General features: G+C 69.3%; 1 protein-coding gene across 3 annotated transcripts; it reads right to left on the reverse strand.

The window, feature by feature from the left end:
* Positions 1-651: 651 nt before the first annotated feature.
* GPSM1 (G protein signaling modulator 1) lies at positions 652-26436 on the reverse strand. 3 transcript variants are annotated; one of them, XM_037797001.1, is made up of 15 exons: positions 26301-26436; positions 20222-20443; positions 16908-17043; positions 16153-16295; positions 15649-15772; positions 15427-15542; positions 14830-14985; positions 13646-13754; positions 12529-12652; positions 7618-7688; positions 6949-7128; positions 3224-3380; positions 2684-2892; positions 1606-1852; positions 652-1384 (listed from the first exon to the last, which is right to left on the reverse strand). In XM_037797001.1, the coding sequence occupies exons 1-14, from the start codon at positions 26366-26368 to the stop codon at positions 1646-1648; spliced, it is 2022 nt and encodes a 673-aa protein (XP_037652929.1). In that variant the 5' UTR covers positions 26369-26436; the 3' UTR covers positions 652-1384; positions 1606-1645. The 3 variants fall into 3 exon arrangements, with proteins under 3 accessions (XP_037652929.1, XP_037652928.1, XP_037652930.1); XM_037797000.1 differs by having other exon boundaries at positions 652-1852; XM_037797002.1 differs by lacking the exons at positions 6949-7128; positions 7618-7688; positions 12529-12652; ... (6 more) ...; positions 20222-20443; positions 26301-26436 and adding an exon at positions 4802-4956 and having other exon boundaries at positions 652-1852.
* Positions 26437-27825: the final 1389 nt, after the last annotated feature.

Consider the following 27825-nt stretch of genomic DNA (forward strand, 5'->3'; position numbering starts at 1 on the left):
TGTGTGCAGGGGCCTTGCCCCTCTCCATGCCCAGGACAAGCCCCCACGCTGCCCTGAGCCCTCTCTGTGGCCTAGTCCTAGGCCGTGCATCCCTGTGGAATCTTTCGGTGATGAAGGCTTGGCTCGCAGGGCCGTGGGTGCAGATGGCCCGAGTGGCTACCCTGGTCAGGGTGGCAGAGGCCTGCCTGCCCCACTCAGCTGACTCCAGTAGCACAGCCCCCCACGGGTACCTCGCCCTGGCCCCTTCCTGCCTCTCCCGGAAGGTGGGTGGAGGCACTGGCTTTGGGGAGCAGATGGCCGTGTCTTGGGGTGCATGCATCCCCCACAAGATGCTCCGGCCCCAGCCCTGACCTGTGAAGTGGCCTTGCTTGGAATGAGGTCTCTGAAGACTGAACTGGTTCTCACGAGGCTGCACCGGATGCGGGTGGGCCCTGACCCAGGGTGGGCCCTGACCCAACCACGGCCACGCAGAGAGGGCCACGTGCTGGGGGGCCAAGAGTGCAGCCTGGGACGGTCCGTCTGCTGTTTGAGGCCCCCCACGTGCAGCTCCCTGTCCCAGCAGCTGCAGGAGCCCCCCGGCCATGTGGCCTCCGAGTGCACAGCGGTTCTGGGAGCTTGGGGCAGCTTCCTGGGGACCCCGGGCACCTTGACTCACTTGGCAGACTTTATTTTTTCAGGAGAAACAAAAACAAACGTACCTGTTGGGTTGAACCCACTGACAACAAGGCAGGACACGTGACCCAGGAGCAGGCCAGTGCAGTCAAGGAGGGGCCGCGGCCGCCTGCACCCACCATCCTGGCCCTGGGTCCCCCCCTCCCGGTGCAGGCCAGGGCTGGGACTCCTGGCCGTCTCCCCCCAGCTTGGAGAGGGGCCACTGGGCCCAGGCTGGGGGCCGTGGGGACCGTGGTCCAGCCCTTGGAACTCCCCAGAGGGGCTGCCTTTGGGCTAAAAGCAGACTGCAGCGGTCATCCCAACAGGGCCTGTTGAAAGGGCCCCAGCCAGGGACCAATGCAGGTGGGCAGGGGTCTGGGCCGTCCCCCCCAGCTGGCGAGGGGAGGGCAGGTGTTTCTTTGGGAGGCCCGGAGGTGAGTGCACTGACCCCCCAGCTTTCATGGACCCACTGGCTCTGGCTGTGACCGCAGGGCCCAGCACCCCATGTGCCCCCACCTGCCCTGGCGGGGCCTGGGGACAGCCCTCGCCTCTGCTGGTGCCTTCCCTCCTCACGGCTTCCTCGGGGCCTGCGGGTGGGGTGGGGGACGGGGGCTGAGGTGCCAGGCAGGGCAGCTTTCCGGGATCACCTTCCCCCAGCTCCTGGGGTCGGGGCCGTCTGTGCCGGTGTTGCTGCCGGCTCCAGGGGAGGGGCTTCGGGGACACGGTTGGGAGGCTGGAGTGGGGAAGGCGACAGATTTTCACATTTGGCAGGGCAAGACAGAGCCTGGCGGGGGAGGCAGGGAGACGGAGAGGGTCTGGGTGGCAGGGGCAGGGTGAGGGCAGGGTGGGCAGGAGGGCACCAGGCAGCCCCGGCTGAGCCTGTCCCCCCTCCTGACTGCAGGCCCGGCGTCCGGCTCGCAAGGAGGGCCGGGGAGGCTCAGCGCCCACCCTCACCGCGGCTTCAGGAGGGGTTGGCTTCTCAGGGGCCCGAGCCTCAGCTGGCACCGGGCTGGCACTGCTCCCGGGGCCCGGGCGGCCCACCCGCCTCCTGCTCGGGGCCTGTGGCAAGGTCCACCCGCTGCTCATCCATCCGCCGGGCCTGGACCCTCTGGATGAGGCTGAAGAAGTCCTCGTCGGGCATGGTGGGGCCAGTGGGCAGCACGGTGGGCGGGGGGCAGCGCTGCTCATCGATCCTGGAGGACTGCGCAGACAGCATGAGGTCGGTGCCTGCCACCTGGCCCAGAGCCCTTGGGACCCTCACCCTGGCGGCTGGGTCACTTGGAGGTTCATACGGGGGTCTCCACCAGGGCCAGGAAGTCCATCTCCTGCTGCCCTGCATGGGCCCTGCCGCCTGTGGCCGTCCCTGGGGCAGGGGCTGACCTCATGGACCTGCTGCCCCGGGGTGGGGGGCTGAGGAGGCCTGGGGGCTTTCCCGCAGGGCCTGGAGCAGGAGGCGGGGGAGCCGGCGCAGCCGCTGGCATGTGTGTGCGTGCGGACGGGGGGCTCTGGGTTTCTCGGTGGGGGCTCCCCCCACGCCTCGCCGAGGGCTGCGGTCCCCTGTCCTCTGCGGGAAGGAGAATCACTGCTGGAAACTCGCAGCTCTCTGCGCCGGCCAAGCCCACCCAGCCCACTGCCCCGTCCTGGCCGGCAGGTGGATGGTGACCACGAGGCCCTGGGGTGCCGAGGCTCACCCTCCTGCCACACCTCCCTCTGTGCTCTCCTCCAGCTAGCGGGGGCCTGTCCCTGGCTCATCCTCGCTGCCGAGACCACCCTCGGGCTCCCTCCTGCCAGCTGCTGGCAGCTCCCAAGGCCGGGGCCGGGCTGCCCATCCTTCAGGAAGCTTCCGAGCTGCCACCCCAGGGCTCGCCTGGCCCTGCGCCGTGCAAGGGGCTGTGGCCAGCTCTTGTTCCTCCGTCTGGCTGTGGACGGCTGAAGGGCCTCCCAAGGTCGTGATCTCAGGAAAGGGGACCTCCGAGCTCCCGCTCCTCTGGGGGCTCCTGAGGGGCTAGAGCGCCCTGCAGGGCAGGCCCACCTGGCACTGAAGGAGCATGTTGAAGAACTCGTCCCCTGGCTCCTGCGGGTCCCCGTCGCCGCGGAGGTGGCCCCGGTTGCTGTGGGTGAGGCACAGGCCGGGCAGGCCGCGCACGCTGGCCCGCTGGTCGTCCAGCCGGCGGCTCTGGGAGCTGGCGATGAGGTCGAAGAGCTCCTCTGTCTGCGGGGAGGCCGTCAGCGAGGGCTGGGCTGCGGGGGACAGGGGTGAGCGGCCAGCGGACCCCCGCCTGCACCCCCACACCTCCCCCGCCCACTGACGTGCCCCGACACGGCTTCCGGCGGGCGGGGTAATTACACGCTCCCGGAGGCTCCAGGCGCGGGATGGGGGCGGCGCCCGCTGACAGGGGGCACTTTGCAGAGGATCTGCCCAGCCCCCGGGATGCAGCTCCAGAGCCAGCACCCACAGCTGCCAGCTCGGTGGGCCATGGGTGCCGGGGGGGGCGGTGACTGCGTCTCGGGGGGAGACCCCGGAGGGCCTGGCGGCAGGTGCAGGGGTGGTCCTCCTCGGGTGGGGGCTCACCGATCCTCTCCTCCAGGGTGGGGGCGGCTGTGGCTTCGGCGGCAGCGGCCTGGCCTTCGTCCAGGGGACAGCGCTGGTCGTCCATGCGGCTGCTCTGGAACTTGCTCAGCAGGTCAAAGAAGCACTCGTCGTCGGAGGACGGGGCCCGCGGGATGCCCTGGGGGGCACAGACGGGCAGGGTCAGACCATCCAGGGGACCCCCGAGTACCTGGCCAGGCCATCAGAGAACAAACCAGGAGGTGAACGAGCGGAGGGCCAGGCGTGTGTGGACAGGGTCCCCTGCTGGTCACTACACGTCCTGGTGGTTGCCCAGGCCCGCGGTGATGGTGACGGTGACGGCGAGTGGACACAGAGAAGCCCATGAGGAGCCCAAGTCGGGGGTGGGGCGTGCGAGGTGGGGGCTGGTCCCACCCCCAGCGAGCTTTGGGCTTACGAGGTCCTGGGCCAGGGGCAGCCCAGAGGAAATGGGGCTGGGACCCCGGTAGGGGTGTCGGTCTGGAGGGGGAGGTGCCGACACCCCCAAGCCCCTGGGGGGCCATCCAGGGAGGGGACAGGCACACAGGTCTGGAGTCCACGGACAGAAACACTCCTTTGAAGAGGGACCCCTGGCCTGGGAGGCGCCGTGAACAGCTGTGGGAGGGGCTCGGCCGGGGTCCTGGCAGCAGCAGCCGAGACCCCCAGCGGGGTCGGGGTGGGTGGGAGGGTGGCCCTGCAGGCCCCGGCAGAGGGAGGCCAGGCTGGGACTGGACAGGCGTCTCCCGTGCTTGGGCCCGAAGCAACTGGGGTTGGTCCTCGCCGTGGGGGACCAAAGCCAGCGGGGAGCCGCTCAGCCAGGTGACCAGGGGAGCGCGCCAGGCCCGCCCCGAAAGGCAGCCCGGGACTCCGCCTGGCAGCATACTCTTCCCACTGCCCCGGGCTGGGACTTGGGGCTTAGGAGCACTTTCGGAGGGAAGTGGGGTGTCAGTGGGGCAGCCGGCAGCACAAACCCGTGTGGGGGCTGGCACTTCCCTTGGGGCTCAGCTCGGGGCCTGGCACCTGGACAGCCCCCGCTGGATGTGTGCCTCCCTCAGGGCCTTTTCCCTGCCCCCAGACCTCAGCCCACCCCGCAGACCTCCCTGTCCCCAGCCCCCACGCCCCCAAGGTGACCACCCCTGAGACTGTGGCCCCTCTTCTGGGTCCTGTCTCCTGCACCCCAACCTCGCCTCTGCCCCAGACCATGGCTTGTTTCTCCCTGGAGCTTTCAGAGTGCTTCCTTAAGTCTGACTAGTCTCTCCTGCTTTAGTTTAAACCCGGTTCCTCTTCGGGAGGACGAACACAGACACTGGGCACCCAAACTTCCCTGCTCGGCCAAGGCCTGGGGCTGTCCCTCCCAGCTGGTCTCACGAGCTGCCCCAGGACGGGGCACCGAGCCCAGCTGGGGGTGGTGGCAGGGGCCGTGCAGAATGGATGCGCCCCCAGGACCTGCCCTGGGTGAGGCCGCTGGGGAGTGACCCTTTGCCCACGTGCCCGCTGCACACCTGCCCGCTCGCCTCCCATCCCCCCGGTGCGGCACTGGACCCCAGGAGGCCCCCCACTCACGGCCGGCTCCGCAGCTTCTCCAGGAGTCCCCCGGGTGCTCAGCCACGGGCGGGGGAAGGTGCTGGGTGCTGCTGCCCCGGGGGCCCACCCAGGCGAGCCGCGTCTTAAATAGGCCCCGGGGGAGGGCTCGGCCCACCCATCCCCGCCTGCGCTGTCGGTCTGTGTCTCACGCACACTTGCACACACACTCGCACACGCGCGCCTCACTCCGTAAACACCCGGAGACGCTCCCGCTCCCCACCCCGGGCCTCCAGGCGCTCGCATTGTGGGGGCGGGGGATGGAAACCTGACATGAAAAACGCTTTTCCGGCTCGCACCCCAGGGACCCTGGGAACACGGCCCCCCTGCGGCTCCCACGGTGGGTGGGGGTGCCGCGGCTTCACCCCTCGGCTCAAAGCTGGGCTAGGGGGAGCGGACCACGGGAACACGGGCTCTCGCAACCCCCTGCCCGCCCCAAGGCTGTCCGGGCTCTGCCTTGGGGACCCCTCCACCTGAGCCCCTGAGACCCCTGGAGGGGAAGGGCAGCTCTCAGCCGGGGGGCGGGCCACATCACTGCTCACGCTGAAGACAGCGCCGAGGGAAAGACGCCTTGCGTTGGTGGCCTTTTGGGGGAGACTTTAAAAATAGGCCTCCTGGGGGGGAAGCTGGGGGTTTAGGGGTACCATGAATCACAGAAAGACAAAAGTTTGCCTTTCTGCTCTCCCTTGGGGCGGGCGCCTCGGCAGCTGGGGTACGGGCTCTGCCCCCTGCACTGCTCGACTTTCTGGGGGCCCGGGCGTGGGGGGCGCGTGACGCCTGTGTGCACGCATGTCTCCGTGTGCGTGTGCATAGGCCAGGCCCCTCTCCAGCCGCCCTGCTCAGCCTGCCCAGGCCCTTTCTGCCGGGGGCCCTGGGGGGCTCCCCAGCACCCAGCTGCCAAGCCCCGGCTAGTACCGGCCTCCGATGCCACTGCGCTCCTGCCCCCCACCCGGGACGAGGCCCCCACACCACTGGGCTCTGAGCGGGGCCAGGCGGGTCTCCCCACCAGTGTGGGACCAGTCACAGCTGCGTGTGTGGGTTTGCCCCTTGGGGATCCCTGAGCCCCAACCAGCTCCTGTGCCCTTGGGGAAGCAGCCCCGCTCCTGGGCACGGCGGGAGGGCCATCCCCACCCGACCCCCACAGTCTGTCCATCCCCCACCATCTGTCCCCATCTGTCTGTCCATCCCCCATCGCCCGCCCCGTTTTCCTCAATAAAAGCTGACTGTGCCCACAGTAGGGGCTCCTGGCTGGCCTGAGGCCGTGAGCCCCCCACCCCAAGCCGCAGGCACCCCGGGCTGGCCGACCACCCACTCTGCTTGGGACCCTGATCCCATGGGGGGCGGGCAGGGATCCCTGAGGATGCCCTTTGGGGAGCCCCACGCCAACCCTGGCCCCCTACCCTACACCCTAAGGGTGTCTTGTATCCCCAGCTGCCCTGCCCCCCAACCCTCCAAAGAACAAGAAACTCCCCCCCCAGCCCCCCTTGCCCCTCCCCTAATTATCACCAGGTCGCAGTGACCTGTGGACACCGCTGGGGAGCTCCCCACCTGCTTCCTGCACCTTCCCAGCTTGGCCCACGTCCTGAAGCCCTGGGACCCCAGGAGTGGTGGGGGCTCCAGCAACCCCCAGCATGGCGTGCCGTGCCCACCTCAGGGAGGGCCGCCGGGGGCACAGGGTGTGCCTTGCTGGTCCCCAGCCAGCAGCAAAGGGGAGCACACAAGGGACTATCAGAGACTCGGGTGGGGTGGGCCAGTGCAGCGGCGAAGCCAAGACGGGAAGAGCCAGGCCCTTGTGGTGGTGAAGATGGGAAACTGAGGCCCAGGGCGGCAAGCCCAGCCCTGGGGGCCTCCTCCTCAGGCCCAGGGGCTTTCCAGAGGCCGGGGCACAGCCGACAACGGTAGACGCCGTCCCGGCGCTGAGCCGGCCGGGGCTGTGCTAAAGGCACCAGCATCTAGCAGGGGCTCGTGCTTCTGCCCCCGAGGGGCCGGCCCCGGTCTGCTCTAGGGGTGGGGGGTGGGGGGGAGCTGCCGTGCAGTTTCCACGCTTGTCCCCTCCAGCCTGGCCTTGTTCTCAGGTGCCCCATCCGGAGTCCCCTGCTGGCACCCAAGGGGTCCCCTGGGCCACCTACCACACGGTGCACCTGGAGCTGGACGTCCGCGCTGTCCAGCGGGGAGTGGCCGCCCTCCCGGGGCCTCCTGTCGGCAGCGTCCGGCCCCTCCTGGTACCTCCTGCTCCTCACCGGAAGGGGGAGCGCGTCCCTGCCAGGCCCCCGCCAGCCCCCCAGGTGGTGGCTGTCTCCATTCTGCTCCTGGAGGGGGGCGGATGTGGGTGAGGCTGCCGGCAACCCCACCCCAGCCCCCCAGCTCGGGACCCTGTGGGAGGGGCAGGCACAACCTGGGGCTACCCAGCACCCACCCGGGGAGGGTGAATGCTGCTGGCAGGGCCCCCCACCCAGCCCCCGAGTTTGGGGTTTGCCTCAGGAGAGCCCAGGTGGGCAGGGAGCGGGGGAGGGGGGCCTGGCTCGGGACTCCCAGGAGCCAGAGTGGCCAGTGGGGGCCAGGGGTCTGCGCTGGGTCGAGCCCACCCCTGGGCCCCTGGGAGCAGCTGGCAAGGCCGGCAGGGGTGGGGCACTGCACACCCGGGGGTCTGGCGGGGGGTCTGGCTGGGGAGGCCACGGGCACATTTATCACCCAGCAATGGTGGCCGTGAGAGGGAGGGGGCGGCGCAAGAGGCCGGGCAGCCGGGCAGATGCTGCCCCCGCCTGATTCCCCGGCCCCCGGCCCCCAACCCTGCTTACCCGCTCCAGGGGCAGCCTCAGCAGGTCCCAGGTCTCCGCGCTCAGCCTCTGTGTCCGCTTGGGCCTGGCCCCTGGAAGACAGTGCCTGGTCAGCCCCGGCTTGTGCCCGCTGGCCTGGGCTGGGCCCCCCGTGCACCCCATGGCGGCAAACGCTGTGTCTGCGGGTCCAGTGGGCCACCCTGACCGTAGACGCCAGACGAGCAGGCCCAGGAGGGCATTGAGGTGACGTCTGGGGAAGGTCTGGCTTGGCAGCTCGCCCTGCCCACCCCTGGGCAAGGGCCGTTTCCGGGTGCCTGAGCCCGCTCCCCGGGCGTCCCCTCCAGCCTTGGCTTGGCTGCTCCCTCTGCCTAGGATGCTCTCCCACCAGCCGCACCACCCATGCCTCACGCTCAGCTCCGCGGCTACCACCTCCAGAAAGCCACCCAGGGTTTCTCCTTGCCCCACACAGCCCCTTGAGCCTCAAGCTGGGTGGGCCTGTCATGGGGGAGCTTGGAGTGGGGACGGGGTACAGGAGTGAGAGAGGCCCCAGGGGAGCCCCCAGGGGCAGTGCAGCCTCAGAAGATCCAATGTGGGCACAAAAGATCTCTCGAGCCCTGAGCAAGCCCAAGGAGGAGGGGACTAGGCCAGCAGAGACTAAGGGTCCAGGGCAGCCCCCCAGGAGTTGTCACAGAGCTGCCAGATGCGGGGTGAAATGGGCCAGCCACGGGACAGGCGGCAGAACGTTCTGGACAGCCTTGCACACGCCAGGAGCAGGGAGGGCTGGGCAGCTGAAGACCCCACGTCTTGGCCCCTCAGTGGCCCCCCCGACCTGTCAGATCCTGGCCACCAGCACCCCCAGGAGCCAGTCCACGTGCCCTGTTTGACTAGTGTAGGTCTTAAATGTGCTTAGGGTGGAGGGGACGGGAGTGGGGGGAGCTGGGGACCCCGCCATCCAGACCCCGCCCCTCCCACCAACCGGCTCCACAGCAGGACAGCCTGAAGCACGTCGAGGCTCCAGGAGGCAGAGACCTGGCTGGGCGGGAGGGGACAGCGCCCTGCCCCCGGCCCCAGACCCCCAGGAGCCCACGCCTTGTCCTCTGCCCAGGTGCCTGGGACAGGGTGGTGGGGGTCCCTGCCCTGGAGCTCGCCCAGCAGCTCCCGCACACCCAGCACAGCCTGTGCAACCAGGCTGCCCCCCGGCTCCACCGCAGGACCCGACCCCCGCCCGCTCCTATGGAGGCCCCGCTGGGCCCGCCTTCCGCCCCAGCAAACACCCGTGGATTCCAGTTCAGGGGGGCTGCATCGGAGCTGGATGAGGGCTGCCCACCCCCCACCTCCCAGATCGGGAAGGCAGCCCCGATACAGACCCGTGGCGAGGAAGAAATGCTGGGGTCATTCCAGATGCAGCCCTCCCCATCGGGCAGCAGTGGAGGGAATGGGGGGTGGGGGGCAGACCTCTGGGCCAGGCCTTACCCATCACACCCTGCGAAAATCCCGCACTGGCTGGGGGCCTCCCTCTCGGCTGCCCCCGGGTCCCCCAGGAGCCTGACTCGGTTTCCCCACCTTGTCCGCCGGCCCCTCCACCCGGATGCAGCACGGTGGGTCCTCGGCCGCAGCAGTGGGGGCTGAAGCGCCTTCTGAGGCGCAGCTGGCATCCGGCTCTGGGGCGGGCCCCTCATGGCCGGGCACAGACGGCGGGCGCAGGGCCTCGGCCGGCTAAATGCAGGCTCTGTCTGGGAGACGCTGCGGGGCCTTCTGGGGCCTTGGCCAAGCTGCCCCGACAGGGCGCCAGTGGCTTCCTGCGCCCACCCCACCTCCGCCTGCAAGGGCGAGGCCTGGGGGCCACCGGGCTGCCCGTCACGCCTGCGTCACCGTTTCTGTCACCGGACCAGCTCCCGGTGCTCGTGTCCAATTGCCGGCTGGACCCATCGCCAGATGCCCAGGAGGCGTCACCGGGCACCGCATCCCAAACCCAGGTGCCGCCCAACTGCCCCGGCCAAGCCCCCGTCTCCTTCCTCCTTTCACTCCCGGCAGGCCCAGCTGCCTCTCCAGCCCACCGAGGCCCCTCTGGGTCTGCCCAGGCCTGGGTGGGGCCCTGTTCCTTCTCCGCTGGACCCTGCCCTGGGGCGAGGGGCCCATGAGGCCCTTCCCCAGCCGCCCCCGGCCCAGGCTCGCCTGCCTCAGGGTCTTGGCACTGGGCACCCCTCTGCCTGCAGCACTGCCCCCCGTTCCAGCCCAGGCTCCCCGCCTCCCCCACCTCGAGGCTGGGCCACAATGTCACCCCACAGCGCCCTGCCCCCGCCCCGGGAGGCCTGGCCCTGCTCGGCTTCTCCTGTTTCCCAGCCCCTCCGACTTGGAACTCGCTCGCTCCTCACGCACTTCCTGCCACGTGGCCGCCAGAGCCCGGCTCTCAGACCGTGTCGCTCACTGATGGGTCCCGAGTGCCGGAGCAGTGCCAGGTGCGGGGCAGGTGCCTTCTGAGCGTGGAAGCGGGGAGACCTGGGGTGCACTGGGCACCCACTGCACGTCCCTGTGTGAGGGCCCCATGCCCCGTCCCCTCCGGCCCTCCCCGACCCGGGAGGCCACTGCCCTGGGCACTCTGAGGCGCACGGAGGTCGGTCACCAGCCATGGGCAGGACACTGGGCTGCAGGCGTGGCCGCCCGGGCACAGGTAACAGGAAGGAGCACCGGGGTCCCGGGCAGACATGAGGACAGGGAGGGCTGCCGTGGGGACGGTGACTGCCAGGAGGTGCCCGCCGCTGGGCAGGGCCACAGGGCAGAGGCTGGACACCCAGGTGGGCAGCGACAGGGCCCTCCCCAGGGACAAGCAGGCGCTGTCCCCAGCACAGCGGGTGGAGACACTGAGGCAGGGCCACGACAGGTTGGGCCCCGCATATCCCGGGCCCCGCACAGTGGCGTTCCGGGAGCTGTCCCTGGAGGCTGGCCTCACGCTTCCTGTGGGACCCCGGTGCGGGCAGCAGGCCCAGGGGTGAAGGGAGCCAGAGAGGGGCGTGAGTGGAGGGCACGGGGTGCCCCGCAGGGCTGTCCCAGCTGGCAGAGAGGGGCCGTCACCCAGACACACAAGTGGGGGGCACCTTGCTGCTGGGGCGGGGTCCAGGGCGTGAGGGGGCCACGGCCTGAACCACGGGCAGCCCCTCTGCCCCGTGTCAGAGAAAATGAAGAGATGCTCCCACCACACCCCGGCACCTCTGCCCCCCTCACCCAGAAGCCCCCCTCGTCGGCCGAGCCCCTCATCATCCCCCCCAGGAGGCCCCCGGGCCCGGGACCGGGGTTACACCCCCTCAGGAGCCCCCTGACCACACTGGCAGACTCTGGCCGTGGCTCCGTCCCCCCTTAGTTTCTGGAAGGCTGGGACCAAGCCCGAGCCCGGCTGGCCCACAGTGAGCTGGACGACCGAGGGACGGAATCAGTGAATCAGTGAATCGGAGAATGAGCGAATGAGGGAACGAGTGAACACCGGCACCCCTGAAAGCCAGGCGCCCCCTGCCAGGCCCTGCCACGCGAGGCTCACCTGAGCTCCCCAGGGCTGCCCCGGCTCTCAGGGCCTGCCGGGCCGGCCGATCCCGGGGTGGGGGCTGCCCGGCCCCCAGACCACCCCCGTGCAGCCCGGGGGACCTGTGCTGGCCACATCCCTCCCGGAGGGTGGGCTCCCTGAGTGTCCAATGGCAGCTGGTGGGGGGATGCTTCTGGGGGCCTGGCCTCCCCGGGGCTGCCCCGCCTGAGGAAGGGTCCCTGTCACCCACGACGGCCGCCCTCCCTCGGCTCCGTGCCTCGGGGAGCCCCCCCAGGCTGCCCCACCCCCGACTATAGGGGGGTTCCTGCACCACGCCAGGCACCCACCCCCAGAGAACCCCGGCCTGTGTGTCCTGGGGCTGGGGGTGTCCACATCAACCCACCGGCCCACCATACCCCGCCAGGCGGGCCTGCCCTCCGCCTCTGTCCTCTGGTGTGACCTGTGACCCAGGGCCCTGACCTCCCGGTCCAGGTCGTGGCACCACAGGGCTCTGTGAGGACCAGCCACGTGGGGAGGGGGCAAACCCCACACGTCACCACAGAGACCCCGAGGCCTGCACTGGGCCGGCTGCCCCGGCCTCGCCCTCGGGGGGCCCTGGGGGCTGGGGAGGGTGGGTGCCCCAGGGAGCGTGGCCACGGCAGGGACACGCTTGGGCACCGTGGGGGCGGGGTGGCTGCCCCTGCCAGTCCCCTGCCCGCGAAGGAGGTCGTGACAGTGGCCGGGTCCCCAGAGTCCCTCCACGCCCAGCCCCATGCCCTCCGCCTGCTCTCGGGCTCACTCGGGGCCCTCGCCTCCCCGCCTCCCGCAGCCCCCACCCTGCTCTGCCTGTGGGCGTGCTCCCCCAGGCCCGGCCCTGCCTGCAGGTGGGGTCCCCGGCCAGGGGGGAGCAGGGCCTCCTGGGCTGCTCGGGGCAGGGACAGTGGGGGAGGCCCTCGAGCAGCTGTGACCCCACTCCCCATCCAGGGCCAGGCCCCACGGGGCCCCTGGGGGGCAATCAGCCCAGGGTGACGGAGCCGGCTGTCCCGGGGAGGTGAAGAGCCGCCCCACACTCTCACTCCTGCCTCCTGAAACCTCCTGCTCCCCCCGACACACCGCCCCACCCTCGTCACACTGCTGGGGAGCTGTCCGTCCACCCCCACACCACCTTATGCTCCAGAGACGGGCGGGGGCTCCCCCTCCACCAGGAAGGGCTGGAGCTGGGGTGCTGCCTCCCCTGGGGGCCTCGTGCTGCCCCGTCACCCCCACTGAGCGTCCTGAGAGGTTCCCCTCCTGGGGTGCAGAGCCCGCCCCCGTGCCCACATCTGGGCTCAGCGCCAGCCGACACCCCCTCCCCTGGGCACCCCCCCACCCCCCAAGGCTGCGCCTGCAGGGACAGTCCTCTCCCCACCGGGACCCACCTTGAGCCTCATAGCCGGCCAGGTCGGGCTTCTCGGCGGCCGCTGGGCTGGTGAGCCGCCCCAGGGCCAGCTGCAGCTGGGCGACGTTCATGCGGGCCGTGAGCTCCCCGTGGCGGTCCCCCGTCTGCAGCGGGCAGGCGGGCTGAGTGGGCGCCAGGTCCCATGGGCCCTGGGCACCGGATCCAGTGCGGGGAACCCACCCCCATGTGCTCCCGGGGCTGCTGTGGACCCGCCATCCTCACTCAGACCTGGACACGCTCGGGATCTCAAGCAGCCCGGGCCCACACTGGGTGGCCTCCAAGCTTGGCTGCTTGGCAGTGGGGTCTGCCCGGCCCCCTACCTGCTCCTGGCTGCACCTGCCTGCCCCCGGGCCGGGCCTCTGCCCCCCAGGGTCCCCCAGCCTTGGGCCTTGCCCTGCTCCCCACTCTCAGGACAAAGCCAGGCCTCGCCCAGGAGCTGAGCCCGAGGACCCCACAAGCCCACACGACTCCATCACCCAGCACGGGTTGGCTCAGGTGGAGCCCCTGGAAGGGCATGGCTAGGAGTGGCCCGGGGCCCCCCACCCACCCAGCTGCTACCCTCACAGGGCTGAGGAGGTTCCAGGTAAGCGCTGGTGCCTTTTCAGCACAGCCAGGCTCAGGGTAGCCGGGGCTGCCTCCTGGAGGCGGGGGGCTGGGGGGCAGGATTGGGGTTGCCAGACCGGCTGCATTAGGGAAGGTAGCGGGGTCCTGGGGGGACCTCGGAGGCCCCAGCACCTTCCCCGAGGAGGGAGGTGCGGCTTCCTGGGAAGGGGGTCCCGGTGCCTGCTGGAGCTTCTGTTGGGGCGGTCCACAGGGGACACGAACACTCCAAAGGCAGGGTGGCTCCTGTCCCCCCACGCTGGGGGCATACAGGCCCCCTGCCCGTCCTACCCCAGCCACAGCGGCCCAGCGGCAGGCTCCCTGGCTGACCCAGGACAGGAGGGACAGTCTAGGAAACACGCTGGAGTACGCCAGGGCACTGGCGGACGCCGGCCGGCACGCGGGGCAGGGAGGATCCCGGCAGTGTGGGGCAGGGGTCAAGACTGGGCAGGCAGCCGCCTGGGGGGCTCCAGCCAGGCGCTTGGGGCTCAACTCACCTCTAAGGAGATCTCCAGGTGCTTCTTGGCAAAGGTCAGCGCTTGCCTGGGGCTCCCCATGGACACATAGGCGTTCCCCAGACTCCAGCACGCCCGGCCCTCACCCACTCTGCAGGGGGAAACTGAGTCCAGGCCTGCACTCCCAAGAGGGGGCAACTTGGCGGCCACTGGCTGGTTCCGGGCCTGGCTGTGCGCCTGGCCCTGACCTCGGGCCCCACATCTGTGACGCCAGGAAGGTCACCCTGGGCCTTTGGGTGACAGCCAAGGAGCTGCAGGGATGGCCAGGGTCAGGGCAGCTCTGGACCCTCCCAGAAGGCCTGGGGAAGCCTGGGGGAGCAGCGGGGCCTGGGGGAACAGAGGTTCCTGGGGGCAGCCTGGGGGAGCAGGGGGGCTGGAGCAGGCCTGGGAGCTCACGGCCACCTGGGCTTTGCTCGTGGCCTTTCTCACTCACTAGTGACTGGTGGGGCCTCACCCTGGCGGTTGGCTCCACCCTTGCGGGGTGTCCTGGGTTCTCTGCTGTGTTATGCCCCCTTTAAAGGACCCCTCCTCTGCCCTGCCTATGAGAGGCCCACAGAGCCACCCTGGGGGAGAGCCAGGTTGGTGTGTCTAACTGCACACTGGAGCATCTGTCTGTCTCTCCCCCAAATGTCAAGTCTGTGTAGGGAGAGGGGGACAGAAATGGGGCGCTGGAGGTGAGCCCCCAACCTGCCTGGGCGAGGGTCACTGTGGGCCGTGGCACCAAAGTCCACTCAGCCTCACCCCAACCCCACTGGCCACCCCCATGGGGCCCCAGGTCACCAGCTCTGGGTCATGGGGTCAGGGGGTCATGGGGTCACATGGTCATGGGCCAGCAGGATGGGGATGGGGGGCTAGGGGGCAAAGGCAGCCCAAGAGCCCCCACAGTGGTTCTCAGCCATGTGGGCCCACGTGGGAGTCTGGGCTGACATCTACCACACCTGTCAGCCACCCGCACCTGTCGGCCCTTCTGCAACTGTCAACCCACCTGCACCTGTCAACCTGCCCACGCCCACTGACACACCTGCACCCGTTAGCCTGTCTGCACCTGTCGACCCACCCACAGCTATCGACCGCCCTGCACCTGTCAACCCACTCGCACCCGTCACCTGTCGGCACCTGCGGCCCACCTGCACCCGTTGCCGGTCCACACCTGTCACGGCACGCACCTGTCGGCCAGCTCCTGGGCGATGAGCAGGTGCCGCAGGTGGTACTCGGCGGCGCGCTCGTAGTCCTGCAGCAGTGTGTAGGTGTTGCCCAGGCTGTAGCAGGCCTGTGCCTCCACCGCCTGGTCCTGGAGCTGCCGGGACAGCTGCAGCGTCTTCCTGCGGGGAGACACGGGGGGACACGGTCAGCCCCCGCGGCAGCCTCAGCCCCTGCCCCCCGCCTGGCCGCCCCGGGGCCTGCCTGTGCTGGACGGACGCAGCCGCCCGAGCTCTGGGGCCCCTCCCTCCCTCTCTGAGGGGGGCTGTGGTGCCGCACCCCTCGAGGGCCCGGGACGGGGTGCAGCCAGGGCTGCCGTTTGGCCTCCAGGCCAGGAGTGACCCCGGGCCTCAGTCTCCCTGCCCACACGGGGAGACGGTGACCGCGCACCCCAGAGCTGCACGGGAGGTGCTGTGCCCTGATAACCTGCCCCCGCAAAGCCCTGGGCCAAGGCCCTTGGTATCCCCCAAATGACCCGGAACCGCCATCGGCTCCCGGGCAGGCTGGGAGGTCAGACCCACACCCGCCTCCACCTCGGGGTCCCCTCGGGGAGGGGCGCCTACTTGTAGTACTCAGCCGCCACGTCGAAGCGGCCCAGGAAGATGTGGGCGTTGCCGAGGTTGCTGTAGGCCCTCCTCTCGGCCGCCTTGTCCCCGAACTCCTTGGCGATGGCGAGGCGCTGGGGAGGCGCAGGCCTGAGCCGGGGTCGTGGGCCCGACGTAACGCAGCATCGGGGAGCGCCGAGCCCGGCCGCGCCGTCCCGCCCCGTGCCCCCCGCCGCTCACCTCCTTGTGGAAGGCAGTGGCCTCGGCGAAGTTCCCCAGCAGGTAGTGGGCGTTGCCCAGGTTGCCACAGGCCCTGCCCTGGGCCGCCCGGTCGCCCAGCTCCTTCACCAGCGACAGGTTCCTCCTGGGGGCCGAGGCGGTCAGCGTGGCCCCCTGCGGCCAGGGACGCACCCCCCCACCCCAGGCCAGGACTCGCTGAGCCACTGCATCCGCGGGACCCCTTGGGAGAGAGGCTGCTGGGGGTTGGGGCTCCCTCAGTCCCCCGGCCACTGGGCAGAACCTGACGAGGCTGGGGCCCGGGCTGAGTGCCCCCCGTCCAACTCCAGCTTTCGGAAGCAGCCCGTTCCACAGGAAGGGCCCCTCGGACACACCCCCTGCTCACCCTCATCTGTGAGGCGCCCCATCATCCCCCACAGCCCATCTGTAGAGGCACCCTCCACTCACCCCCACCCCACAGGCACCCCAGCCTGCAGCCCCCCATCGTTAGGACCCGGCCCTGCTCACTCGTAGAACTCAGAGGCTCTGCGCAGCGTCTCCCGGACGTCGGGCGGCAGGTGCCCAGGGCCCTGCGTGGCGCTCCAGGACAGCTGCTTGCCCTTGGCGTGGTACACGTTGCCGATGTTGTACAGCGCCCGTGCCTCCCCCACCTGCGGGCGGCACCGGGCAGTCGGGGAGCGCCTTCACCCCTGCGTGCCTGGGGGGGCCCCTTGACCCCAGGCGGCTCGGCGGGGACAGAGCGGGGCTGCCGTCACCACGTCACCGTGCGGCAGTGAGGCTGGGTTTGGGCTCTCAGAGTGAGGGTCCGAGGACGGGGCCCCAGGAGGGGGAGGCAGGCCTGTTCTCAGCTCCACCCAGCTCTGACACTCACGTGGAGGCTGAGAAGACAGGCTGTGGGCACATCGCCCTCGGTGCCTCAGTTCCCCCATCTGTAACCAGGAAGTGCTGGACATGGAGGGGCCTCGGGCACTGTGGCTGGACCTACTATTGGCGTGTGGACTGCCTCACGTCACCCTCAGAGACCCTCGCTGGGCCCCTTGCAGGGGGTGTGAAGACAGGGGCAAAGGGGACAGCAGCTCGCGGAGGGGCTGTCCGAGGACCCCTGTACTTGCCTGAGTGCCTTGAGGTGTCGGGTGGCCCCCTCCAAGGGGGCAGGTGAGTGGGGCTGTGAGAGGCGGGGGCCCCCTGCTCTGCACCCGGATCTGGACACAGGCCTCAGGGCGAGGACGGGGGGCAGGCGGCCTGGGGGCCCCACGACCCACCTTGTCCCCTTGCTCCTGGGCGATGTCCAGGTGGCGCTGACAGCAGATGACGGCCTCGTCGAAGTGGCCCAGGACCTTGAGCGTGTTGCCCAGGTTCCCGCTGGCCTTGGCCTCCCCCACACGGTCCCCGATGGTCCTGGGGGTGTGAGGGGCAGGGGCACGCTGTCTGGCCCGAGCTCTGAGAGGACCAGCCCGGGGGCCCCACCTCCTCTGCTGGGCCAGGTTTGGGGGACGGGCCTCTGGAGGCAGAGGGGAGGCAGGGGAGCTCTGAGACCCTAACTCCTTCCACGAGGGGCTGCCGGGGCCCAGGCCCTAGGCCGGGAGCTGATGGCTCCAGCCACAGGGAGGGAGAAGGGCAGGATGGGGGAGCCTGGGGCCTGCAGGAGGGAGGCTTCCGGGAAGATGGGGGAGCCCCTGGGCAGGATCCATTTATAGGGGGTGCAGGGAGCCTGTGGCTGTGCTCCCTACTCGCACACACAGACACAGGGCACACGGACACAGGACACGTGGACACAGGATGCACAGACACGGGACACAGGGACATGGGACACGGGACACAGGACACGTGAACACAGGACATGAGGACACGGGGACATGGGACACAGGATGCACGGACACGGGACACGCAGACATGGGACACAGGACACACGGACATAGGTCATGGGACACGTGGACACAGGAAATGGGACACACGGACACAGGACACACGGACACAGGACACGGGACACACAGACACAGGACACATGGATATAGGACACGGGACACAGGACACACGGACACAGGACACGGGACACGCGGACACAGGACACATGGATATAGGACACGGGACAAGGGACACGCAGACACAGGACACGGGACACACGGACACAGGACACATGGATATAGGACACGGGACAAGGGACACGCGGACACAGGACACGGGACACACAGACACAGGACACATGGATATTGGACACGGGACACAGGACACACGGACACAGGACACGGGACACGCGGACACAGGACACATGGATATAGGACACGGGACAAGGGACACGCAGACACAGGACACGGGACACGCGGACACAGGACACATGGATATAGGACACGGGACAAGGGACACGCGGACACAGGACACGGGACACACGGACACAGGACACATGGATATAGGACACGGGACAAGTGACACGCAGACACAGGACACGGGACACGCGGACACAGGACACATGGATATAGGACACGGGACAAGGGACACGCAGACACAGGACACGGGACACGCGGACACAGGACACATGGATATAGGACACGGGACAAGTGACACGCAGACACAGGACACGGGACACGCGGACACAGGACACGTGGACACAGGATGCACAGACACGGGACACAGGGACATGGGACACGGGACACAGGACACGTGAACACAGGACATGAGGACACGGGGACATGGGACACAGGATGCACGGACACGGGACACGCAGACATGGGACACAGGACACACGGACATAGGTCATGGGACACGTGGACACAGGAAATGGGACACACGGACACAGGACACACGGACACAGGACACGGGACACACAGACACAGGACACATGGATATAGGACACGGGACACAGGACACACGGACACAGGACACGGGACACGCGGACACAGGACACATGGATATAGGACATGGGACAAGGGACACGCAGACACAGGACACGGGACACACGGACACAGGACACATGGATATAGGACACGGGACAAGGGACACGCGGACACAGGACACGGGACACACAGACACAGGACACATGGATATTGGACACGGGACACAGGACACACGGACACAGGACACGGGACACGCGGACACAGGACACATGGATATAGGACACGGGACAAGGGACACGCAGACACAGGACACGGGACACGCGGACACAGGACACATGGATATAGGACACGGGACAAGGGACACGCGGACACAGGACACGGGACACACGGACACAGGACACATGGATATAGGACACGGGACAAGTGACACGCAGACACAGGACACGGGACACGCGGACACAGGACACATGGATATAGGACACGGGACAAGGGACACGCAGACACAGGACACGGGACACGCGGACACAGGACACATGGATATAGGACACGGGACAAGTGACACGCAGACACAGGACACGGGACACGCGGACACAGGACATGACACGGGGACATGGGACACAGGATGCACGGACACGGGACACGCAGACATGGGACACAGGACACACGGACATAGGTCATGGGACACGTGGACACAGGAAATGGGACACACGGACACAGGACACACGGACACAGGACACGGGACACACAGACACAGGACACATGGACATAGGACATGGGACAAGGGACACGCAGACACAGGACACGGGACACGCGGACACAGGACACATGGATATAGGACACGGGACAAGGGACACGCAGACACAGGACACATGGACATAGGACATGGGACAAGGGACACGCAGACACAGGACACGGGACACGCGGACACAGGACACGGGACACGCGGACACAGGACACAGGACACGCGGACACAGGACACATGGATATAGGACACGGGACACAGGACACACGGACACAGGACACGTGGACACAGGATGCACAGACAGATGCCACGGACACGGATGCACAGACACGGGACACAGGGACCCATGGGAACAGACCACGGACATAGGTCATGGGGACACGTGGACACAGGGAAATGGGACACACGAGACCCAGGGACACAGGACACAGGACACGGGACACAGGACACAGGACACAGGACACAGGACACAGGACACGGGACACAGGACACGGGACACAGGGCACAGGACACAGGGCACAGGACACGGGACACGGGACACGGGACACGGGACACAGGACACGGGACACAGGACATGAGGACACGGGGACATGGGACACAGGACACATGGACACAGGACATGGGACACGTGGACACAGGAAATGGGACACACGGACACAGGACACACGGACACAGGACACACGGACACAGGACACGGGACACACAGACACAGGCCACATGGATCTAGGAACATTGGGACACGGGACACGGCAGACACAGGACACGGACACGCGGACACAGGACACATGGATATAGGACACGGGACAAGGGACACGCAGACACAGGACACGGGACACGCGGACACAGGACACATGGATATAGGACACGGGACAAGGGACACGCAGACACAGGACACGGGACACGCGGACACAGGACACATGGATATAGGACACGGGACAAGGGACACACAGATACAGGACACGGGACACGCGGACACAGGACGTGGGACACGCCCGCCCCGCACCTGGCCAGCAGCAGGTCGTGCCGGTGGTAGTCGAGCGCACGGCCGTACTCCTTCAGGTAGAAGTAGGCGTTGCCCAGCTGGCTGTAGATGGCGCTCAGCGTCTTCAGGTCCTCCGTGCCCACCTGCACTGCGGCCTCGAAGAAGGCGGCGCCCGCCTTGAAGTCCCCCGCCTTGCACAGCCGCTCGCCCTCCAGGGCCAGCTCCAGGCACGAGGCCTCCATCCTGGGGGGCCGGGACGTCAGGGCTCCGGCTGCCCCCCGGCCCCCGCCCGCTCGCCCACCTGGACGCCCCCTCCTGTGGGTTTCAGGCCACACCTTGGCGCTCTCAGGGACAAACGCTGGGAGCAGGGTCACGGGCACCAACCTGCCCCTACCAGGTGGACACACCCGTGCGGCTTATCCTCGCCAGGACCACGGCCCCCAGCTCTCGGCCGCGGCCTGAGCACCTGTCCCTCCTCCAGGTGCCCTCAGATGTCCCCAGCCCCACGGCACTGCTGCAGGGACGAAGTGGACTCGACCCCGGAAAAGCGCCCCGGGCTTCTGCCCTGAGCACCCGGCCACCTGCGAGGGGCCCAGGCCCCGCGTGACGCCCCCGGCCCTCGCCCCAGCCTGCCCGGCCCGCTGAGGTCAGCCCCTGACCCCCGGCCCCCGGAACCTCGGGCTCCTCCTCAGCCCTGCCCGTGAGACCCCCAAGCCCGGCCCGTCGCCTGCTGGGGGGAGGCTGGAGTAGGGAGGTGAGGGCCACTGGCAGGAGAGTACAGCAGGCGGACGGGGCGGGGGGCCGGGGGATAGGGCAGCCGTGACCCCGAAGGGCGGGGAAGCCACAGGACCCCAGCAAGGGCTGTGGGGAGACCGAGGAGGGGCCCGGGGGACCGTGCACATGGGCAGGGACACGGAGACGCGGTCGGCTGTGCGGGGAGGTGCCCACCGTGCTTCCCCGTCACGTCCACCGCTTCCCGACTGACCAGGAAAGCAGCTGACCATGCCCCGCCGGGCCCCGCGTGCCCAGGAGCCCACCCTCTCCGGTGTCGCTGGGTTTGTCCTGCGCTCGGGGGTTACTGGGAGTTGTCTGCGGCAGCTTTTCTCGGCCTTTTTAAACAAATGCTCCTTTGATACAAGCTACAGCTGCCCGCTCCTTTTACTGCCGGATCCTCACTGAGAAAGCGAGGAGTTTAAACCCCTCTAAATGTCACGACTCCTCAGGAGCAGGCCCGGGTGCAGCCGCTGGGTCCCCGGGAAAAGCTGACCCTGCAGGGCTGGGGAGCCCCCACCCACGCGGGGCCCATCTGCCCTGCACCCGGGCTGTGGCACCCAGGCCCCCCATCGCCGCCCATGCCCACCGCTGAGTGCCACCTGACACGCCAAGGGGATTCTCCAGAAACTGACTGCCCAGGCTCCCCCGACCAGGGGCCGTGGGGCTCTCCAGTCCCCCCCAGGCCTCCAGGAGGGGACGTGGGCCTGAACTCTCAGGAAGGGATGGGGTGGGCACAGAGGGGCTTCTGACACAGTGGGTGGCCAGGAGCGTGCACCCCACGCTGGTCAGGCTCCTCGGGGGGTGGGGACCCCTTGGCCTACAGCTGGGCTGGCCCTGCCCACGCACCCTCTGCCTCCCCACGGCCGGCCAGGGTTCACTGAGTGCCACAGGGTGCCAGGCCTGCAGCCCTGAGGCCCTGGGCACTGCCCCCCGGATGCCCCGGTCTGCCATGACATCCCGAGTCAGGGAGCTGCAGGCTGGAGCCCTGGCCAGAGCCACAGGGTCACCGCCTCGAAGGCAGGACTGACCCTGCACAAGGAGGCATGACGGCTACAGAAGATTCTAGCTCCACACCAACCCCCTAGACGTCAATGAGGGCCCACGAGCTCAGTCGGGATCTGCCGGGTCACAGGCCGAGTGTCAAACTCGCCTGGAATCAGCTCAGGTCTGTGGGATGAGCTGGCCCCTCCCTCCATGGTGGGCACCGAGCCCCAGGCCGGGGGCAGGGACGCCACTGACCTTGGGGACAGGACACCAGGCCCTCGGGCACCTGCCCACAGCCTGCCAGAGCCGCTGGGCCCCCAGCCCTCGCCCGCTGGGCTCCCCCGCAGCCACCGCCCGGGAGCTCAGAGTTTCCTGGAGCGAGTCAGGCCCGGCCACGGTCGCCATGGCAATGGGGCGCCCTGATTCAGGCCTGCGCGTCCTGACCAGTGGCCTGGCACAGCCAACGCTGCCCTCCCCAGGGGACTGCAGAGACCCAGCGGGCACCGGGCTCATGCCCACAGGTGATTGCCAAGTCGGGGTGCTGGCAGGTTTGCCAATGGGAGCTGCTCCCTGCACCCCGGCTCCAGCAGGGTCCAGGGCCCAGCAGCCCAGGGGGGCGGGAAGGGGGTCCGCGTGGCCCTCCAGATCGGGGAATCTAACGTGGGCCCCTGCAACCCGGGACGCCACCTGGAGAGGCACCAGGAGGGGTGTCCAGGGGTCAGGGGCCCTGGTGTCCACTCACCCCAAGGTGCCCCCGATGGCGCCCTCACCCTTCCCCACAGGCTGACCACGTCCTGCCTGTGCGGCCACAGCCCCGGGCCCACGAGGAGTGATGGGCAGGCAGGGGGCCAGGCAGCACCTGCACACAGCCCTCGGCCCCGCTCGGGGCCAGGCCCCGGCCTTGCTCGGCGGCTGCCAGCATCGTGAGCTCGGGGTCCCTGGCCTCCCTCCCTCACACCCCCAGGCCAGCGCTGCAGGCTCGGCCGTCCAGGGCCTCCCCAGGCCTGACATGGGTCGGGGTCAAAGCTCAGAGCCCTGATCGGCACCCACACAGCGGGGCAGGCTGGGCGGGGGCTGACCCACCTGGCAGGGCAGGTGTGGGGCTCCCAGACCAGCAGGCCGCTCGGCTCGCCAAGCCCGGGAAGCCCACCCTGCCGGCTGCCAAGGCCCTACCTGAGCGCGGTGAAGTGGGGGTCCGGGCAGGGTCTGTGCTCAGGCCTCCCATGTCCCCGGGGGCCGGGTACCAGCATCCCCGGACCGACCTGGGGCAGGCCCTGCAGGAAGCAGCCTCTGTGACCCGCCCGGAGGCAGGCTGTACCCGAGGGACGAGGCCATAGCGGTCAGTTGGGCTTTGGGGGCACAGACGCCCCAACCCGGCTCCCTGCCTCCCACCTCCCAGGCCCCCATCCCGGGGATGAGGAGAAGCCAGAGAGGGCCGGCTTCCTGGGGCAAAGCGGGGAGCCCTGGGGGCGGTGGGGGGCAGCCGATGTCCAGCCGAGAGAGGGGACTGCTAGACAGGCGGGACCCCAGCCTGGGGCCCCCAGGGCAGGGCCCGCAGAGATGTCACAGGCCTCTTGGGCAGCCTCCAAGGGGCTCCCCCCACCCCACCCCAGGAGGACCCTGGGACCCCCAGGCCCTCTCAGAGGCCCCCCTGCCCCACTCATATCCTCTCCTCCCAGCCACCCCCTTTCCAGCCGTGGCTGTCAGGGCTACCCGGGGTGGAGGGGACATGCTGCCTCAAGGTCCGAGGGACCTGGAGAGCCGGGGGCTGAGGATGAGCAGGACACATGGGGAGGGGACGCGGCCCGGGGACTCGGGCCCGGGAGGGCTGTGGGGACGCTGCACGGGTGGGAGCACGGGGTCCCTGTCTCGCTCCTCCCTGTCCCCCGGCCTCCGTCCAGCACCCGGGGGCTCCCAGGGGCCCACTCCAGCGGTCACTAGTCCACACCCCAGGATGGCTCAGGGAACCTGGACCGTCTCCTCCTCGCCTGACCCCAATTCCCAGGCTGAACCCCAACCCTGCACCCTCACGGCAAGCGTGGCTCTCCGAGGCTGGAGCCTGCTCCCCTCCCCACCCTGCCCTCCACAGGCCGGGTCCAGCCTGTCCTTGCTCAGCAAGGACCCCCAGGCCCAGCGGTGCCATCAGCGGCCCACCACCCCAGCCGTTCCCAGGACGGGCTCCGTCCCCTCGGCCTGCACCCCACCCCTCCCTCACTCTGGCTCCCAGGCTGACTTTGTGGGGCCCACACTGCTAAGGAGCTCCATCTCCCCCACCGCATCCAGCGAAGCCACACCGACCCACCAACGATCAGAGGAAGGGGACGAGGGTAGGGGCGGGCACTGCTGGAGGGGGGACATGAGTGTCACTCACTTTAGGAAAGCACCCGAGGGTGGGGCTGGGGAGTGTCCTGGGGTTCCCAGAGCAGAGTGGTATGGGGGGGGCAGCTCGTTATTCCTGAGGCCCCACGGGGAGGGGAGAGGGTCCGGGAGGGAGGCGAGTGGGGGGACACTGCAGCTGGGCAGGCCTGCCCCACACGTGATGACGTCCCATCCACACACCGGTGGCTGCTGCCTGGGGGCACACACAGCACCCTGCCCCTGGCTCACCCCACCCCCTGGCCCTGGGCAAGCGCTGCTGGCAGGGAAGAAGGAGCCTGGAGAAGACCCCAGCCACGGCTTTCCCACGGGGGGGCCTTCTTGGCCACTGCCACCCCCTCCCCCAGCCGCTACTCTGGGCAAGGGGCCCTGGCATCCGGGACCCAGGGTTCTGAGCGGTAACCACCCCAGCCCACTCCCAGCTGCCTCCCAGACCCTGCCCTCTCCCTGGGGCCTGATGGGGCTTGGCAGGGGGCTGGGGGTCTGGGGGGCACATGCCATCCTTCTGCTCTATCAGTTTTCTCCCAGGACCCTGCTTTATAAGACCCAAGCTTGCCCCCCAGGCGGGTGTGCATTTGGGGAGGGGGAATGGCAGAGCAGACCCTGGGCCAGCCCAGGGCGCCCCAAACAACTAGAAACCTCCCACTGAGGTTCCCCCAACCAGTCAGCCACACACAGGCCTCACAGATCCCGTCCCCCAGGCCTTCACATCCCAGCACCCACACCCCTCGGCTCCCACACCGGCGAGCGGGCACAGCGCCGCGCCTTCCTGCTCCCACACTGCTGCCCGACCCGTCCCTCCTGCCAGCCTCCCAGGCCCCCAGAGCTGCGGGGTCGGGGCCTAACTCCTCGGGGGCTCCCAAGGCCCCACAGGAGGCTCTAGGTCGTCCACGGAGCAACCAAGGCGGCACAGACCCTGTGCCCGGCTCAGCGGGGTCTCCCAGGGCCTAGCTGGGCCCTTTGCACACACACACGCACACACACACACAAGCAAGACACACACGCACACACACACACACGCACACGCACACACTCACACGAGCTGCCAAGCCCAGGCTGCCTGCTGGTGGTGCCAGATTAAGCCCTCCCTCTTTGGGACAAAGCGTTCCCTCTCCAGGTGACCCTGGGGCGGCCGCTGCTGCACGGCCCCCAGGGCCACCCTGCACGGGGATGGTTTGGGGCAGGCCCCGCGTTGCCGGCCTGGCAGCATCAGGTCTGGGTGCCTCTCCTGCCCCGGGGCTGTGTCTGGCCAGCAGCGAGGCCGCCTTTCCTGGCCCGGGGCCTCGCCCGGCAGCTGGGCGCCCGGCGGAGGTTTGCTGGCTCGGGTCTAGGCCCCCCAGGGGTCAGCGGCCTGGGCCCCCAGGCCTTAGCGATGGCCAGAGGGCGCCAGGGCCATGGCGGTGGGAGTTGGGAGCCAGGCCTGCCTCGGCCACTGCCCATCGGGTCTGCTCGATGCCCGCACACACCGGCAGGGCTCGGCCCCTTCTGGGGCACAGGGCAGCACCCTGGGGACAAGGGCCCAGTCACCCCGCCGGCACGCAGCCCGGGAAGGCACCCCGTCATCACCGACAGGCGTGGGTGCCTTGCCCAAACCGCTGGCTTCACCTGTGCCCTGCCCGGGAGGCAGGTGCTCCCCAGGCAGGCTCATGCCCACCAGGCTCGGCCCTCAGTCAACGGCCCCCGCCCGGCCGGGGGTCCCATGCACCATGGGGAGCGGGGTGGTCGGGGGCCGCCCGGCTGGGGTCCCTGGGGCCCCTGCTGCCCTGGGTGCGGGGGGCGGCTGGGAGGCGGGGCCGGGCGGGAGGGAGGGGGTCCGGGAGGCCCGGGGGCCGCGGAGGGGGGTCGGCGCTGGGGCGGGACCCCGCAGGCAGCCCCCTCCCCCGCCAGCCCGCAGCGCGCACCCCGGCGCAGGGAGGGGCGCCCCGCCACGTCGCGCGCCTTTGTTCCCCTTCCCCGCGGGCCCGACCTGGAGTGGAGGCGCCGGGCGGCCGGGCCGGGCAGCTCGTCGGCGGCGGGCGGTGCGGGGGCTGCCATGGGGTCGGGGCGCGCCGGAGCCCGCGCGCGTCCTTCCGCCCCTCGGTCGGTCGGTCCGTCCGTGAGTCCGCCGGGTGGGAGGCGCCGAGGAAGTGATGCGCGCGCCCCGCCCGCGCCGTGGTCGTGATGTCACCGCCGCCCGCGCGGGGAGGGGGCGCCGGGCCGCAGGGGGAGGGGGAGGCTGGGGGGGGGCAGGCTGGGGGCGGGGCGCCTCCCGGTGCCCGCGGGGGGTCTCTGGGGGTTCCGGGAAGGCCGCGGTCCCTGCCCGCACCGGGGTCAGTGGGAGGGGAGGCACCAGGCCCCTGGGGGGCGTCAGTGGCCCCCGCTGGCCTCCCTGCCCCTCCCCCCACTCCCTGCCCTCTTTGAGGCCTTTGCTTGGCAGCCCCCCTCCTGTCCAGCCCTGACACCCCTCTCGGCCTGCTCCAGACTTCTTCCTCTGGCATGGGGAGTGGGCGGTGTGTGATGGCCCCTGATCCATTACAAATATGGGTTCTGCCCCCCACCGCCCAGCGCCCCGGATTTGGTGGGTCTGGGGAGGAACGAGACCACTGGAATTCTCACCAGGGCCGTGGTGGGGAGCCGTGGGGCCTGGGCCCCTCACCTCTCCGGGGTTCTCCCCTCTGAGACCCTGGGGAGCAACCTCCCAGTCCCGGCCTCACTTACGTCAACTGTGAAATGGGGATGTGACCAGCCCGCCTCCCAGAGCCTGCACCAGGCCTGCCCTGCCAATGCCCCCTTATTTGTGAGTTCCTGGGGGCATCAGGGCCCAGACAGTCTTGGAGGGCTGCTTCACCCCAGCAGCCCTCAGCTCTGGCTTGCTTTAGGGTGCTCTCTCCACCTGCTGGGCACACTGCAGATCCCCAGGCGGCTGGCATGGTGGGCTCAGAGCCTCCATCCTGCTCCCCCTCCATCCCTCCCCCATCCCGACCCCACTTGGTGCAGCTGGGAGGCTCCAAGATCTTGAAAACTAGCAGCAGGCACGGCTCTGGGCAGGAAAAGGGCACGTTCCTGAGGGCACTGGGTGGCTCCTGCAGCTGCCCCTGCCCCCTGCCCCAGCCTCAGCTCCCCCAGCCTGGCCCCGGCAGGCCACAGCCAGCCCCTGGCAAAGGCCAGCACATGGAGCCTGGGCTCCACAGTCAAGATGAGGAAAATGCAACAAAAGCAAACATGCAGGACTCAGGCCACTTTGTTTCTCCTGTGGGAAAGGAGAGGCTGGGGAATGAGAACCATCCGTGCCTGGTGCTCCCCACACGCCCTCCTCCGACCGCAGGAGCTGGGCTGGGCCCTGGTCCAGGCCGCTGGCTGCCCGGGTGGCTGCGGGGTGGGGGGCAGCCAGCTCCGGACCCTCTTCCCTCTTCCTCGGCCCCCGGCCTGGCCCCTCGGCGATTCTGCTGTGGACTTCCAGGCCAACCCGGTGAGGTGCAGCCCCCCTCAGGCCTCCTGGTAACAGCAGGGCC

Source organism: Choloepus didactylus, chromosome 10, assembly GCF_015220235.1.
Source record: "Choloepus didactylus isolate mChoDid1 chromosome 10, mChoDid1.pri, whole genome shotgun sequence".
Taxonomy (NCBI): Eukaryota; Metazoa; Chordata; class Mammalia; order Pilosa; family Megalonychidae; genus Choloepus; species Choloepus didactylus.